Source organism: Arvicola amphibius, chromosome 4 (genome assembly GCF_903992535.2).
Source record: "Arvicola amphibius chromosome 4, mArvAmp1.2, whole genome shotgun sequence".
Taxonomy (NCBI): domain Eukaryota; kingdom Metazoa; phylum Chordata; class Mammalia; order Rodentia; family Cricetidae; genus Arvicola; species Arvicola amphibius.
This window is the reverse complement of record NC_052050.1, coordinates 89,057,373-89,072,178: the sequence shown is the minus strand read 5'-3', so window position 1 is coordinate 89,072,178 and position 14,806 is coordinate 89,057,373. Positions and strand designations below refer to the sequence as shown.

Genomic DNA, 14,806 nt, shown 5'->3' with positions numbered 1-14,806 from the left:
AACTTTATTGCATCTGCTGGCCCTTGTCTCCATGATTACAAGATGCAGATAAATTTCCTTTGGGGTCCAGTTCTCTGCCACGCACTAGGTCCCCCCCCCCCCAACTCCCTAGCTTCTTTTTGAAGTACTGCTACAGCAAAGCCATTCTTTTGTCCCTTGGCTCTTCCCAGAGGTACTTTCCTTTTTGGACCTACAGGATATTCCTGCAGTCAGCTTTCCAGGTGCAAACAGCCAGTGGGGCTGTCTGCCCTTTGTAATCAAGGACCAGAACTGTGCTGGTCATTGGCACTGGCCAGTGGGGCTGGATTCCCAGCACTTCATAAATTGGGCGTGGTGGTGAGTTCCTGTAATCCCAGAATTTAAGAGGTGGAGGCAAGTGGATCAGAAGGTCAGGGTCATCCTGGACTTTATAGTGGATCTGAGGTTAATTTGGGATATGGGAGACCCTGTCTCAAAAGAAAACAAGTAAACAAAACCAATCCGTCAATAAATAAACAACTATGAAATTAAAGAAAAATAAGAGTCCAACTCCTAGTGTCCTGTCCTCTGTGTCATCCCCTGCCCCCACTTCAGGTATTCAGTGGCTAGCAAATTATAGATGCATGCTTGGAATGTATCCGTCGCTGTAAAAAGTTCTGTCGGATAGCCCATTGTGACTTGTCTAGCTGTAGGTGAGTGTAAGCTGAGTGAGGCTTGAGCTGCTAGGATGCTGGGTGAAGTCCATTAGACATCACCCTCAGTGCTATCTAATCTGATGAACGTAAGTTTGGAGCTGCTAGGGAAGGGCTCCTTTGATATCCATTTCTCTTACGTGGATCTTTAGCCATCCAGCAATCTGGACTGGGAGCCACAATGGGTGGTCCAGGTAGGGCCCTTACATAGCTTTCCATGGTTGCTTGGAACACAGCATGTTCTAGAATAAAGTGCTCTTCATGAGGAACATGAAATATTAAACTCCTAAAGACCAGGTCAGATAGTACAGAAACCCAAGTTTTCTGACAAAAGCATGCTTGATTCTACTGTGACCTCCTTACCAGCTGGGGTAGAGGCTCAGGGAGGTCAATATGCAGGTGTCCACAGTGTTTCAGGAACTGGAGCTGGACCATACTCATATGACACCCCAGTTTGGAAGACTTTTCTGTCTGGGCATCTTATTTGGTCTCTTGGAAAGATCAGATACTTGTCCCCAGGTGTCCAGTTGAGTCTGTGGCACTAGGGTCTAGCCTGCTGATGTTGTCCTGGATTCTGAACAGTGACTCTCGTTCTCTCCTGGCCTGTATTTGTGAGAATTTGAGCTTTAGTGAGAAAAATCCCTTGGTAAGTGTTCATCTGGGGTATGTATGTCTTCTTTCTCATCTGGTAAGTCGCTTAATTCAGCTAATACTTTGTAATGGTGCTTCTGCTAGACTTTAGTAGTGTTTTTATAAAACAGCCTTGTAACATAACTTTTGGTGGTTTTGAAGAAACAATGTTTTGTTTGGTCTTGATGGTCCTGTTCCCATTTCAGCAAGCCATGTCCTCCAACCGATGAGCAATTGGTTGCAGGGTAAGACCAAGATCTCTCCTCCCTTTTTCTGTCTTGATTCCGGCTGCCTTCTCTTCTTGTAATTGTGCTTACTGCCTAATTTCTCCCAATGTTGAAGAATGACTAACGAGGTGCATAGGCCCTAGCTTGGAACCCTCCCTGCCTCTCAAAAGCCCAGATTTTCCCACAGCCTCCGCCCTTTTCCCACCCAGAATTATTTAGCTATTTCACATCCCCTGAAAACTTAAAGCATAGTTGACTGGCACCAGAGAGACTTCTGGACCAGGTGTACTGTGCAAACCTCCTCCCCAAATAGGAGCTGGTAGCCCTGTGGTGTTGGGCCAACAGGTGTGGATTTCTCATCTCCCTGTTCTACTGCCACAACTGGGGGCTGTGATCATTGCTTCTTGCCTTTAGTTTTGAGAGGGAGAGGAAGGGAGAGAGACAGACAGACACACATACTATTAACAGCATTTGAGTATTTTGAATGTTTAGTTAGATACTCAGGATTAGATGAAACTAAGTAGTGACAAAAATGTCCCCATGAGGTGATGTGGAGCTTTTGCAGGCTGCACTGTCCTGCACGCCTAACAGGGCATCTTGTGTGGGCTGTGGATTCACATACAGTATATGTGAGTTTCCATCAATAGGTGGGTTGAGAGGCTAAAGAGACGGTTCAGTGGTTAAGAACACTTGCTCTTGAGAGGACCTGGATTCAATCCCCAGCACCCATATGGCAGCTCATAACTATCTGTAACTTCAGTTTCAGGGGATCCAGTGACTTCTTCTGGCCTCCATAGGCCTTAGGTACACACTTGGTCACATACATACATGCAGGAAGAAACATTCATATACATTTAAAAAAAAGAGGCAAGTTGAGGACGTAGAGTTGAATCCTTTCCAATCTTTCTCCCTCTCTGTTTTTGGGTAACCCTACTCCAGAATGATTTATTAAAAACAGAATCCTGGACTGTCATGTCTTCCTAAATATGCTTTTCTTAGATGTTCAAGTTAGAAATTTCTAGTTTTTGTAGCAACTGTTTTATTGTCTTATATTACGTTTACTATGTTTTTATCAAAAGGATTTTTGTAAATTTTGGAAACGGTAAACCTTGTCCCTCGTAATTTGCTATGTGTAAGTTATACCCCTTTCCTGGCCTTTATCTTTGTGCCCATTATGTCATCAAACACTGTGTGAATTCCACAGCCAAGCAGGTGAATTTTCATCATAAATGTATAATGGTAAGAGGTAGCGTGCAGCTCAGACCTGCTCGGGTGAACAGAATGGCCAGCTATGCAGGAACTTCTGTGATAGCCCTTAAGGCATTTTGGCTTAACTTAAGCACACACATCTCTCTGCCTCTCACTGGGGAAAGATTTGATTTTGTTCCTTCAAGGGCTTATTTGGATTTTGGTATTTATGAATGGAAGCTGGGATACCACTGCTTCCTCTGGGAATCCATGGCCAGAGCTAAGGCATGTCTGTGGCTCTTCATGACACCAGGGGTTTTTAGTGGAGATTTTTGACTGTGAAGGGAGTTTTGTTGTGGAGTAAAGGTCATTCTCCCATCTGCTACTTTTGTGTACTAAATCATTGGATGGTAGAATGCCGGGTGCTGCTTGTTTAGATGTGATGTGAAATGTTGGCTGGATCAGAACCAAAGTGTTTGAATATCCTGATGTATCCTTCAAACAGGTGGAATAGGGCAGAGAGAGCTATGTAGACTTTGAAGAAAACCTATAATACCCTGGTCTGAGATGCTGGAGTCTTCCATATCTGTTTATTCACCCCAGCCATTAATGTTCCAGAAAAGCAGGAACTAAGGACTTGGCTATGGGTCCTGCAGGTTCCAGAATGTCATCGTTAAAACTGGTGCTAAAAAGTTTGACCAAACCCTCATTGCAAAGGGCAGGGAAGCCCTTTCTGACCAACCGTCTGTGTCTGGTGTATTTGGGGGCCCAGAAGCCCTGTAGCAGCTGGAGGATCCTGCTCGTTCTTCAGGGAGCCAGTGCAAGCAAGCCCTTCAGGCCACAGCAGCCTGGACGTTTTTTGCTGGCATGGGTAGAAGTGGGAGAAATGCGCAGCTGCTTGTCTTACATGTTGGCCAAGGCCAGGCTTCTGTTCTGGATTGCCTCCAGGTCACTCTTCTTAAGGCCCTGCTCTGTGTAGGGTGGCCGGGAATGGATGCCCCTCCTAGATACTTTATATCTCAGCATCATTTGCTGTTTTGGAATTGAACCAAATTCCAAATCATCAGCTGCTTAAAGCTGACCTTCCTTTTCCATCTTGCAATGGAGGAGTTGTGGTGTCAGTCTGTCTCCCTTCCTACAACTGAGAGTGTCTCTAGAAGAAACAAGACTAAGGTCCCACAGTGGAATGTCATCCCAGATAGACTCTTTCAGGACTGAAGGGTCTCCCTGCCCAGGGCAGATTATGGTCTTGATAGTGCTAGAGCTGTCTTCCCCAAACTACCCTCCTAGATATTAGAAAGTGTTCCTTAGTAGATAGGTGAGCGTAGGTGCTCGCTCTCCTCGGGGCCAGATCAGAAAAAGTGCTCGTGTGTGGAGGCCCTCAGTCCCTGGTCTCCGAGATAAGAGGCAACACCAGGCCCCAGTGCTCTCCTCCCTTCAGGCAACTCACTTATCCAGATCCCCCAGACGTGGAGGACTAGGTTTGCCAGCAGGGGGACAGATGTACAGATGCATATTGGAAGGGGCGAGCTCTCACACCCCAGCCGTTCCCACTTCCCCATGACACTTGTTTCTGTGCATCCCATGTTCCTGTAACACAGTGTGTCTGCATGCCTTGTACCACACTCCCTCAAGAAGAACTGAGAAGTTTAAGTATTCAGGATAAGGGAAGGGCTGAGCAGCTATGCTGAAAGGGATGTAGTTAGCATACTGCATGCATCTTTGAGCTCTTTCCCCTGGTCCTTTTTGTGGCCCTGTTATGGATGGTTTGGGGTCACTGAGATTGAGAGAAGTACAGTTCCACAAACCAAAGTACAGTAAGGAGAGGCCTTCTGCCTGTGAGCCTCATTGAGTGGCTCCTGAGGGCAGTGCCAGCCCCAGTCGATCTTTTAAATGCAAACCACAGCTGTTTCTCTTCTAATTTCATACAGCATGCAATAAATGACAGCATGTGCCTTCAGCCTGTGCTTCTCCTGCCTTCCACCTGTAATTCTGGTGACTTCACATCCCTAACCTTGGGATTGCTGCAAGAGAGCCACTGATGAAATGCCGCCCACTGGGGACAAAGTAGCTCCACAGAACTGTCATTTCCTGAGCCACTCCCCCTTTTTGGGTACCTGGGCATGGTGCTATGATTTTCATTAATGCATCTCCATCTACCTTTTTAAAATTTTAAGGTTCTCGGATGTTATTCTGGCAACAATTTTGGCAACCAAGTCTGAAATGTGTGGCCAAAAATTTGAACTGAAGATTGATAACGTACGGTTTGTTGGGCACCCGACACTGCTGCAGCATGGTCTGGGGCAGGTATGGCCCTCCTCGGCAGGTAGGATCTTTCTAGGTGGGTGGGGCTGGCTTCTGGCTCTGAGGGTCAGGACTGTGCTGACATCGATGCTGGTGAATGTGCCCTTGAGGCAGCAGACCTGATCAGCTGCTTGCCATGAATTGCGTACCTTTGTCGGTCCTGGGACTCCAGTAGAAAACGACAGGGGGTATTGCCCTGTCTATAGTCCCTGCCACCAGTTTGTTCTTTTCATTTAGTGATGAATGGAACTCAAGACTTTGAATGTGCTGTGCGGTTGTTGGCCCACTGGGCTCCATCCCCAGCTCTCTGTCACTAGTCTTTGCTGACTGCATTCTGTGCCTCCTCTGTGGCCTTTCCTCATGTATAGGGTATTTGCGTCCAGAAAAGGCAATAGAATGAGTTAACTAACAATTGTCTAATTCCTGCACCTTCTAAAAAAATGGTGCAAACACTTCTGTTAAATGATATTTTAATAGCCAACATATTTTAGTATGCATTGTTGTGCTGACCTTTTTATATTTGTTTTCTGATAGACGAGTGTTTGGGTACTGAGGAGTGTTAGCAAGGTGGAATGTGCTGTTACCCAAAGAAGACTGTCCACTAGAGCCAGTCAACTCTAAATCCAGGCAGGATCCATAACAGTATCACCTAGATTCAGAAGGTTTTGGTATGCCATACTATACAGGAATGTATAAAGGGCTGTGCTGTGACTTGCAAGCTTTATCAGTGTGAGGAGCTTCTGAGGGCAACTGGAAGTATCTTGCCCCTTTGATAATACCCTCCCTCCTTACAACGGTATCAAATGACTGGGTTTGGGTTCCTGTCTATGGGTGAAGAGAGTTGATGATCACTTCCTGTAGAATTGCAGTGACTGGCAGGGATGGGTACGGTTCCTGGAGTTATAGGGAGAGTTCTAACTCCCTCTCTAGGCAGCACTTGTAATTGCACTTGAAGAGCTCAGAGTGTTACCTTTGGATGCTTTGGTGTTTGTGACTGGAGCTGCCTGGATGCCAGAACGGGAAGAGAGAGTGACTTGGTTCTGTCGCAAGACTGGCTGCCCCTTTTCATCATGGCTGCTGAGCACTGTCCTATCTCTAAATGTCCTGAGTACTTGCCATGCAACAGAGGCATGGTTCTGGGTTCTGTCCTGTCTCTTTTGGGCATTGTCAGTTGATTCCTTCAGTCATAGAACTCCCAGCCCCAGCCATCCTGCTCCTTCCACACATGAAATTCTCTGGTTTGTATGGATGACTGTTTGAGCAAAAGCACCAACACCTTCTCAAAGACCCTGGGATTTTTTTTCTCATTTTCCGTGCTCTGGAGCCTTTCTCCATGCATGGAGTAGAAAGATCTAAGAACTTCCTGTAGAAAGTTAAAGCTGTCTGCTGGCTGTGGTGTCTCATCCTTCCTATTCCAGTATAGAGAGCCTGAGGTAGAATCACTGTGAGTTCCAGACCAGCTTGGATCCATAGTAATTCTAGGGTCACCCTGCAGTTCATAGAGAGCCTGCTACAAACAGACAGACAGACTGGATGCTGTGTCTTTTGATTTATTAGAATTATGCTCTTTTACAGGTCTCCAAAACAGACCCATCTCCAAAGCGGGAAGCACCCACCATGATTCTTTTTAATGTGGTGTTTGCACTGAGGGTGAGTGTTTACATGAGTGCTTAGATCAGGAAGGGACCTGAGGGAGAAGGGCCAGTTTCCAGTGAGTTTTCATTGGACCAGAGCTTAGACTGTGGGCATGGCACTTACCCTTTTGGTGTGCAGGTGGAGCATAGCTCATTGTGTTTCCTTCCTCTTCCTCCTTGAACATTTTTGAAAAAAACATACCTATAACAAAATTTACTTTATTAACAGTAGTTAATAAACAGGGCCTCATGCATGTTGGACAAGCACTCTGTTATTAAGCTACATCTCTAGTCCTGAATGTTTCCCATTTCAAAGTGTATGGTGGGGGTTGGAGAGGAGGCTCATCAGTCAAGAGCACTGGCTGCTCTTCCAGAGGACCCAAGTTCAATTCCCAGCACCCAGATGGCAGCTCATAACTCTCTGTAACTACAGTTCCAGGAGATCAACAACCTCACACAGACAAAACACCATTGCACATAAAACAAAAAAAAAAGTATATGGTGGCACACACCAGCGCTTGGGAAGCTGATGCAGGAGAATTGGCTACAGATTTGAGGCCAGCCTATGCTACAGAATGCGATCTGTCTGAAAAAGACAGATGAGCACTTAGCTAGAATTGGCAGTGCATTTCTATAGCCCCAGCACCTGGGGAGCTGAAGTCGGACAAGTAGGAATTCAAGATCACAGGGAGCTTGAGACCAGCGTGGGCTAATGAAACCCTGTTTTAGTGCCCTATTACCCTAAAAAAAAAATAGACAATTTATGTCAGGCATAACTGCACATGTCTTCAACTGTATAGTAAGATTCTGACCTAAAACATCAAATAATAAATAAAAGAATTTAATTATACGTAATACGTTTATAATATAATGTCACTATTCATCTTGTTTATCACTGCTATCTAGATTCATATTTTATCCCTCTTAACAGGAAACCCATGAGGAGTCCAATGGCAGTTTTTATGCCTCTGTATCTTTTTTTTAAAGATTTATTTATTTTTATTTTATTGGTGTTTTGCCTGTGTGTAAGTCTGTGTGAGGGTATTGAATTCCTTGGAACTGGAGTTACAGATAGTTGTGAGCTGCCATGTGCTGGGAATTGAACCCAGGTCCTATAGAAGAGCAGCCAGTGCTCTTAACCACTGAGCCATCTCTCCAGCTTGCCACTATATCTTAAAGCAAGTCTTAGGCCTCATGTCCATTCTTCTGTTTTGGATTTATTTTTATGTGTGCATGAGTAAATGGGTGTCTGTCCAAGGCCAGAAGAGGAGTTAGATCAGATCCTTTGGAGCTGAGGTTACAAGCGGTTGTGAGCCACTTGATGTGTGCTAGGAACAGAACTCAGGACCTCTGGAGAAGCATCAAGTGCTCTTAACTACTGAGCCATCTTTCTGCCTTGCCCCTCCCACACCCATTTTTATTTTGAGACAGGGTTTCTCTCTGTATCCCTGCTGTCTTAGAACTCCCTCTGTAGAGCAGGCTAGCCTTAAACTCAGAGATCTGCCTGCCTCTGCCTCCTGAGTCCTGGGATTAAAGGTATGCACCACCATGCCTACCTTTTGTTTCTTTTTAGACATGGTCTTATATATCTCAGGCTGGCCATAAACTCTTACATATCTGAGGATGACCTAGAACTCTTTACTCTTCTGCTAGGATTACAAGCATGTGCCTCATGTCTGTTGTATTTTTATTCATTATTCCTAGACTTATCTATAAAGTAATTTTTTTGTTTTTGTTTTTGTTTTTTGTTTTTTTGAGACAGTGTTTCACTGTAGAGCTTGTCCTGGAACTCACTCTGTAAACCAGGCTGGCCTTGAACTCACAGAGATCCGCCTGTCTCTACCTCCCAAGGACTGGGATTAAAGGCTAAAGTAATGGTTCTTACTTTATGCCGTAATACACTTTTCAATTTGATAAGAATTCACCACAGTAAGTTGGTATTAACTAGTACCTGGTCTATTAAAAATTTCTGAGAACATAGTTTTCCAGTTGGCCTGTGTGAGCCATGATGCAGACTCCACTCACTGTGGAGTCTCTTTGTCTTCTAGTCTTAGCTGTCCCATCACACTTTCCACATCCAGATTTGTCTCATTGAGTAGACTGTGAGACCTGCTTCCCGACTTTCTGCGCCCTGCAGACTGGAAGTGACTATGGAGGTGTTTCATTTGGATACAAGCTTTTGGCAGGAAGCCCCGTGGATGATGACATAGTCACTTCAGTGCTGCTTCCTATTCTGTACATTGTTTCTTTGTTTGAGATGGTGTCATGTAGACTAGGCTGGCCTCAAACTTCATATGTAGACTTAAACTTGATCCTTCTACCTCTGCCTCCCAAGTGCTAGCATTATAGGGACAAGCTATCATGCCTAGCTGCAAGTATGTACTTTATAAACATTCATATTAAAGTCTGGCATGATCTGGGTGGCTGCTTTCTCAGCATGTCCCTGCATAGCTTGGAGCTGAAGGCAGCTTGCTCAGTGTTAGCCTGTGCAAACAGGACATACCAGATATCCCTTCAGTGCATGTCATTGCGCCTTACATGGGTGGGGAGAAGGTAAGAACCACTTTGCACAAAGGTGAAATATGAACAGTTGGTCCCCAGCAGCTGATGTAGGGATGCTTTTGTGCCTCAGCTAGTGGCTCCTCTTCAGTCCTTCCTCAAAGGAGTTTTCTGTGTCCAAGATTATTTTCTCCCTGCTTTTCTAGTGGAAATGTTTTCACTCAGACTTTCCTAAATGTGTGTTTTGAGGCAGTTGCATATATCCTGTAAATCATCCTGTTTAGGACATGGTCAGGGGATGCCTTAGGCCTGCAGAGTCAGGGCAGACAGCCTGATTGCAAGCCTGCCCATGTGCTAGTTCTCTTTGTGAAGATGGGACTTACTGTCAGTATGGGAAATCTCCAACTCCAAGTGAACAAAGTGTGGTCTGGGTAAGATTTCTACTTAAAAGTTACAGGCACAGAGTCATCTGGAAAATACACAGGATGGGAAAACAGCATCAGAGGGCCTAATCAGTAGTGCCATTTGCCCCTCTCCCTTCTAACCCTGTACCCCAAAGTATTACTCAGCAGTTCTGGTGGCCTCTAGAAGCGCTGAGTCATGCTTGGCTCAGTTATCTGCTCCTTCAAGCATCTCCACAGATCCCACAGTGGCCTGCTCCACCCTTGGTCTGGGTGTGGACACCTGCTGTTTGACTGTGGTCTCTGATAGGTTTCAGAGGAGTGAGGGACACTTCTAACCTGAGAACTTTTGCATGCTATTTTGACCTAGTCATTGTGGATGCAAAATGATCAGGCCTACTGGTATTCTGGTTAACTTATGTCTTCTTTGCTAGGAAGAACTCACCCCTGACAGATATTTAGCAGACAGCATAATGCTTCTGTGTTACATGTTCTGTAACAATGTGCCTGTTGTGAATGCATTCCTATATACTGTAGACCAGACATGTTCCTGAATGGTCAGTGCACAGCAGCAATGATTACAGAAACCTCCAAGATTTTGCTCAGGGCAGCCTCTGTTCTGAGTGCTGTAAGTGTCTGACTAGCTTTCTCTGCTCAGTTGGGTGTCCTTCCTCAGATGAGGACCTGTGACCCAGATCACAGAACAGGTGGGTGCCCTTAGCTGTCCCTTCTTTTCTATATAGCCCTAGCATAGTGGGAATGTGTTCCCCATAGAGGACTCCCATAGAGTCACTACTGCAACCCTCTAGACAGTTGTTCCCGAGATATAAAAATAAGATGGGGTGTCAGCCAGCATTTGTGTAGGTAGGCTGTAGACATGCACAGGGATTCTGGACAGTAATTACGATGAGGAGGAACCTAGTGGAGGAAATGGAGAGGGCCTTTTTCATGGTCTGCACTTTTGCTGTGCACATGTATAAGCTCCTTTTAAATTATATGTCTCTGTATACATATGTTGAGCATTTGGCCTCTTTCACGCAGGCAAATGCTGACCCATCAGTGATAAACTGTCTACATAACTTGTCCCGGCGCATTGCCACTGTCCTGCAGCATGAGGAGCGCCGCTGCCAATACCTCACTCGAGAGGCCAAGCTGATCCTAGCACTTCAGGATGAGGTATCTGCTATGGCTGACGGTAAGTGCAGCTGCATGGTGAGCGTGGGTCTGCTCTGGCTGATGACTTCTCTTGGTGTCATATCTCTAGAGGGCCAGTTGGTCACTATGCTTTGATTCGAGGCAATTGCAGATAGTGCTACTAATTGGCTCTCTAGTTTCAGGGACACTATTGAAGAGATCCTCTATGTAGAAAGGCGGGCTTACTGCCTGATTGCAGGTTTGAGCACATGCCAGTACTCTTTGTGGACTAAGTACAGAGAATCTCTCTACCTCTCCCATACCACAACAGAACAGTCAGAAGCTAACCAAAGCTTTGGCTTTTGGTGAACTGGACACTGGAGAGGAAGTTCTTACAACATCTGGTAAGCAGAAACTGGTCAGAGAAGTTACAGCCTCTTCACACTGAGCTGGTCATGACAAGGGGCACAGGAGGCTCTTCCAGGCGTTTGCATATGGATCTACTTCCCTAAATGGATGGGTCTGAATTGATGTCTATAGGAAATACCCCACACACTGCTGTGTATCTCTGCCTGGCATTAGTTCTGCTAGACAAATTTGCCCTGGGTTGGGAATCTCAGGGAGGGGTAATTAAGATCATCAGCTGGTAAAATGGGTGATTTCCATATTTTTGGCTGTTAAATTGAAGAAGAATCTAACTATATCTCCTAATCAATTATAAGAAATAGTCTTTGCTGATAGACACGGTAATGTTTATTGTGCCCAAAAGAGAAACTGGTAACAACCTTGGCCTCCTTTCAATAAAGTTAGCAGCTACAGAAGAAAGAATGAGATCCACCTGCCTTTGCCTCCTGAGTGCTGGAATTAAAGGTGTGCATCACCACTGCCCAGCTAAAGTGGTGTATACCTTTAATACTAGCACTTGGGAGACAAAGGCCAGTGGGTCTCTGATTTCCAGGCCAGTCAGGGATAGAGAGACCCTGTCTGAAAAACAAAAACACTTGCATTGTGGGCCTGAAAGTAGTTATAGAATGGTTGTTTTAGTATTTGTGAGGCTCTGGGTTCCAGCCCCAGGACCCAAAACAAAATGACAACACACACACACACACACACACACACTTTAAGATTTATTGATTTATTCTATATAGTGTTTCTCCTGAATGTGTGCCTGCAGGCCAGAAGAGGGTTCCAGATCTCATTATAGATGGTTGTGAGCCACCATGTGGTTGCTGGGAATTGAACTCAGGACCTCTAGAAGAACAGCCAGTGCTCTTAACTGCTGAGCCATCTCTCCAGCCCTCACTTATATTTTCTATTTTAGTTAATTATAATAGTTAACAATCCAGAAATTTTATTTCATCTTCTTCTTTGATGGTACTTACCTTTAATTTGGGGAGGCAGAGGCAAGTGGATCTCTGTGAATTTGAGGCCAGCCTGGTCTACATAGTGAGTCCCAATCTAGCCAAGGCTACATAGTGAGACCCTGTCTCAAAAGGAAAGAAACAAACTTACAAACAACAACAAAAATCTGTTAAAAAATTAAATGTTAAAAAAACCAGATTCACCGGGTGATGGTAGCACACACCTTTAATCCCAGCACTTGGGATGCAGAGGCAGGCAGATCTCTGTGACTTCGAGGCCAGTCTGGTCTACTGAGTAAGTTTTAGGACAGCCAGGGCTACACAGAGAAACCCTGTCTCAAAACAACAACAAAAGAAAGATCTTAATTTTTCGTATTTTTATTAGTGATTCATGAAGATTAATAAAAGATATTTCAGTCATAAAAACAAATCTCACTAGCATACAAGTGTGGGAAGAGGAGTGGGATATGACATGGGAATACCAGTCACCGCAGCAGAAGGTGGGGTCTGATGAGTCAAGAGACATTCCTTCTGTGGCAGGCTCCTGTGGCTACAAGGTTGTGTAGGCCAGTGACAAGTTTCAATGCAGATATTTCATATAGAAATAATTTCACAGATCACCGTGAGTCTGTTTTTATTTTACAGGGATCAGGGATACATTGATTTGTTATTATTATTGTTATTATTATTACTGCAAGGGGTTTCTTGATGTTAATTTAACATTGCTTTAGCATCACTTGTTAATGTTGAAATGTTGAATTTGTTCTAAAGATAGTTCCTGTTCTGGCCTGTGCATGTTTATTTGCTTTGTAAAAACAAAAAAACAAAAAAAAAATCAGGTAAATCCTTACCTGTTGTGATTCTTGTAGCAAATGAAGGTCCTCAGTCCCCGTTCCACCACATCCTGCCCAAGTGTAAGCTGGCTAGGGACCTCAAAGAAGCTTATGACAGGTAAGACAGTGTTATGCTTGTTTAATCTCCTCTTCCTGGGTTACCTTCCCCCAGCCTCCAGAGCTGAGACATCCCACAGACAGTGCTGCCATAGGCTGGGTAATACTCTGGCGTGCGTGTGCTGGAGCTCTGCTGAGGTAGGAACAAGGGCGGTCAGGGAAGGGACAGCTCTTCAGGAAAGTCACCTTGGTGTCCATTTTTCAAACGGCAGCCCCTTTGTTGAGTAGTGTGTACTCGGCAGGGACACATCACTCCAGACCCCTTTTAAAATAGAAGATTGTGCAAAGTTATGCACAGAAGCCTGAAAGGTTTTTTTTTAAGCCATTAAACATTTTATTGAGCTTAACTTGCTACCAAGTTCTTTGCCATCTGTATTGAGGTGAGTCTCTTCACACATGAGGAAATCAAGGTTCAGTGGGTAGAACTGGAGTTTCCTGTCATAATCTGGGCTCCGGGAGAGCAGGAGTGTGAGACACTTACTATATAGGGTCAGCAAATATTGGGGACATGATGGAAACCTCATGTTGATTTGATTATATTGGTGGCCGAATACTCTATTAAAATGTAAACAAAATACTTAATTGTGTGTGTGTGAGTGATAGAGTCTCACTAAGTCTAAGTTGGTTTGAGACTTCAGATCCTTCTGCTGGGATTATAGGTGTATGACTCTAGCTTTTTCTCTTTTGTTTGTTGGACTGGGTTCTTTTCTGTAGCTCTCACAGGCCTGGAACTAACTCATTTATGTAGACAAGGCTGGGGTACATGGCTTCTTAAAAAAACAAAGTAAAAGGAAAACCAGGGACCTTAGGTTTCTAGAGAAAAAGAGTGGATGGGGACTGTGGTGGAAAGTTGGGGGAAGGAAGACCTTACATAGTTGTGTCACCCACCGGGCACAGCTCAGGGCTTGATGCCTCCCAGCGCCACCTGGTGGACCAGTTTGGAGGAGCACAGGAATTTGAGCTTTTGGAATTTCTCACCAGAAAGGCTACTCAAGATTCTTTTTCTAGCCAGATAACCTGTTTGTTAGTATGCAAGGTCTCACTCCTCCAGGTGAACTTCCACACCAGTCAATCCTGGGTCCTAGAACCTGCTTTGGGGATGCTGAGAGCAACACTTCCTGGCAGGATGTGGCAGTTGTGACCTCCATCTGGTATTGGCACAGCTCTGTAATTGCCTAGTAGCCCTCTTGGCTTGATTTTCCCCCAGCCTCATCTCACAAGGTCTGTGGTTGGTCTCAAGGTCCTGTTCCCTCAGCAATGAAAAGGTGTGGCTGACTGTATATTACCTGGGTAACTGTCTCCTGAAAGCAGGTTCCTGCCAGATTCCTGAGAAAGATCTTAGAGAAGACCTAAAGGACAGGAAGTTGTGGGCTTAATTGATGTAGAGCTTTGAGAACATCTTTTCAACAGAATTTTTCTGGATTTACTATTTTAGCCAAAGTCAGGGTCCCTGTGTGTCTGTGAAAATAGGCTGGAAGTAGGAACCTCTTAGGAGGTCACCCTGATTGTCCCAGTACCTGTCTCCTTATGGAACTCCACGAGCCCATGTGACCCCTGAGTTCCATTCCTCAACAGGGCAGGAGTGTCCCTTCACCTTCTGTACATAACCCTTTGCCTAGCTCATCCACTGAGAGTTAAAGGAATATGTAATGACAGGAGAAATGATGATTTAAATCCCTTTGGGTGTGAAGAAATGTTCTGTTGAGTAATTCTCTGAGTTAACGGACTGTGGTAGAGTCTGGGAGGCTTAGCTCTTGGGAATTCTGTCTTAGGCCTGGCCAGGCACTGCTCAAGCGCACGCGCAAGC

The 14,806-nt window shown here is 45.0% G+C and overlaps 1 protein-coding gene across 3 annotated transcripts in view; it reads left to right on the top strand.

Annotated features, from left to right (window-relative positions):
* Window positions 1-14,806, top strand: part of Nprl3 (NPR3 like, GATOR1 complex subunit) — a 39,803-nt gene that overhangs the window by 8,756 nt on the left and 16,241 nt on the right. For 2 of the 3 annotated variants that reach the window (XR_006020788.1, XM_038325059.2), the window contains exons 3-7: window positions 1,508-1,546; window positions 4,894-5,023; window positions 6,596-6,670; window positions 10,596-10,749; window positions 12,919-13,000. Coding sequence is in view for 2 of the 3 variants with exons in the window: in XM_038325059.2 (XP_038180987.1) it covers window positions 1,508-1,546; window positions 4,894-5,023; window positions 6,596-6,670; window positions 10,596-10,749; window positions 12,919-13,000 (480 nt within the window). In the remaining variant the exon portion in view is untranslated. The remainder of the gene's footprint in view (window positions 1-1,507; window positions 1,547-4,893; window positions 5,024-6,595; window positions 6,671-10,595; window positions 10,750-12,918; window positions 13,001-14,806) is intronic. The other variant, XM_038325060.2, reaches the window with a different exon arrangement.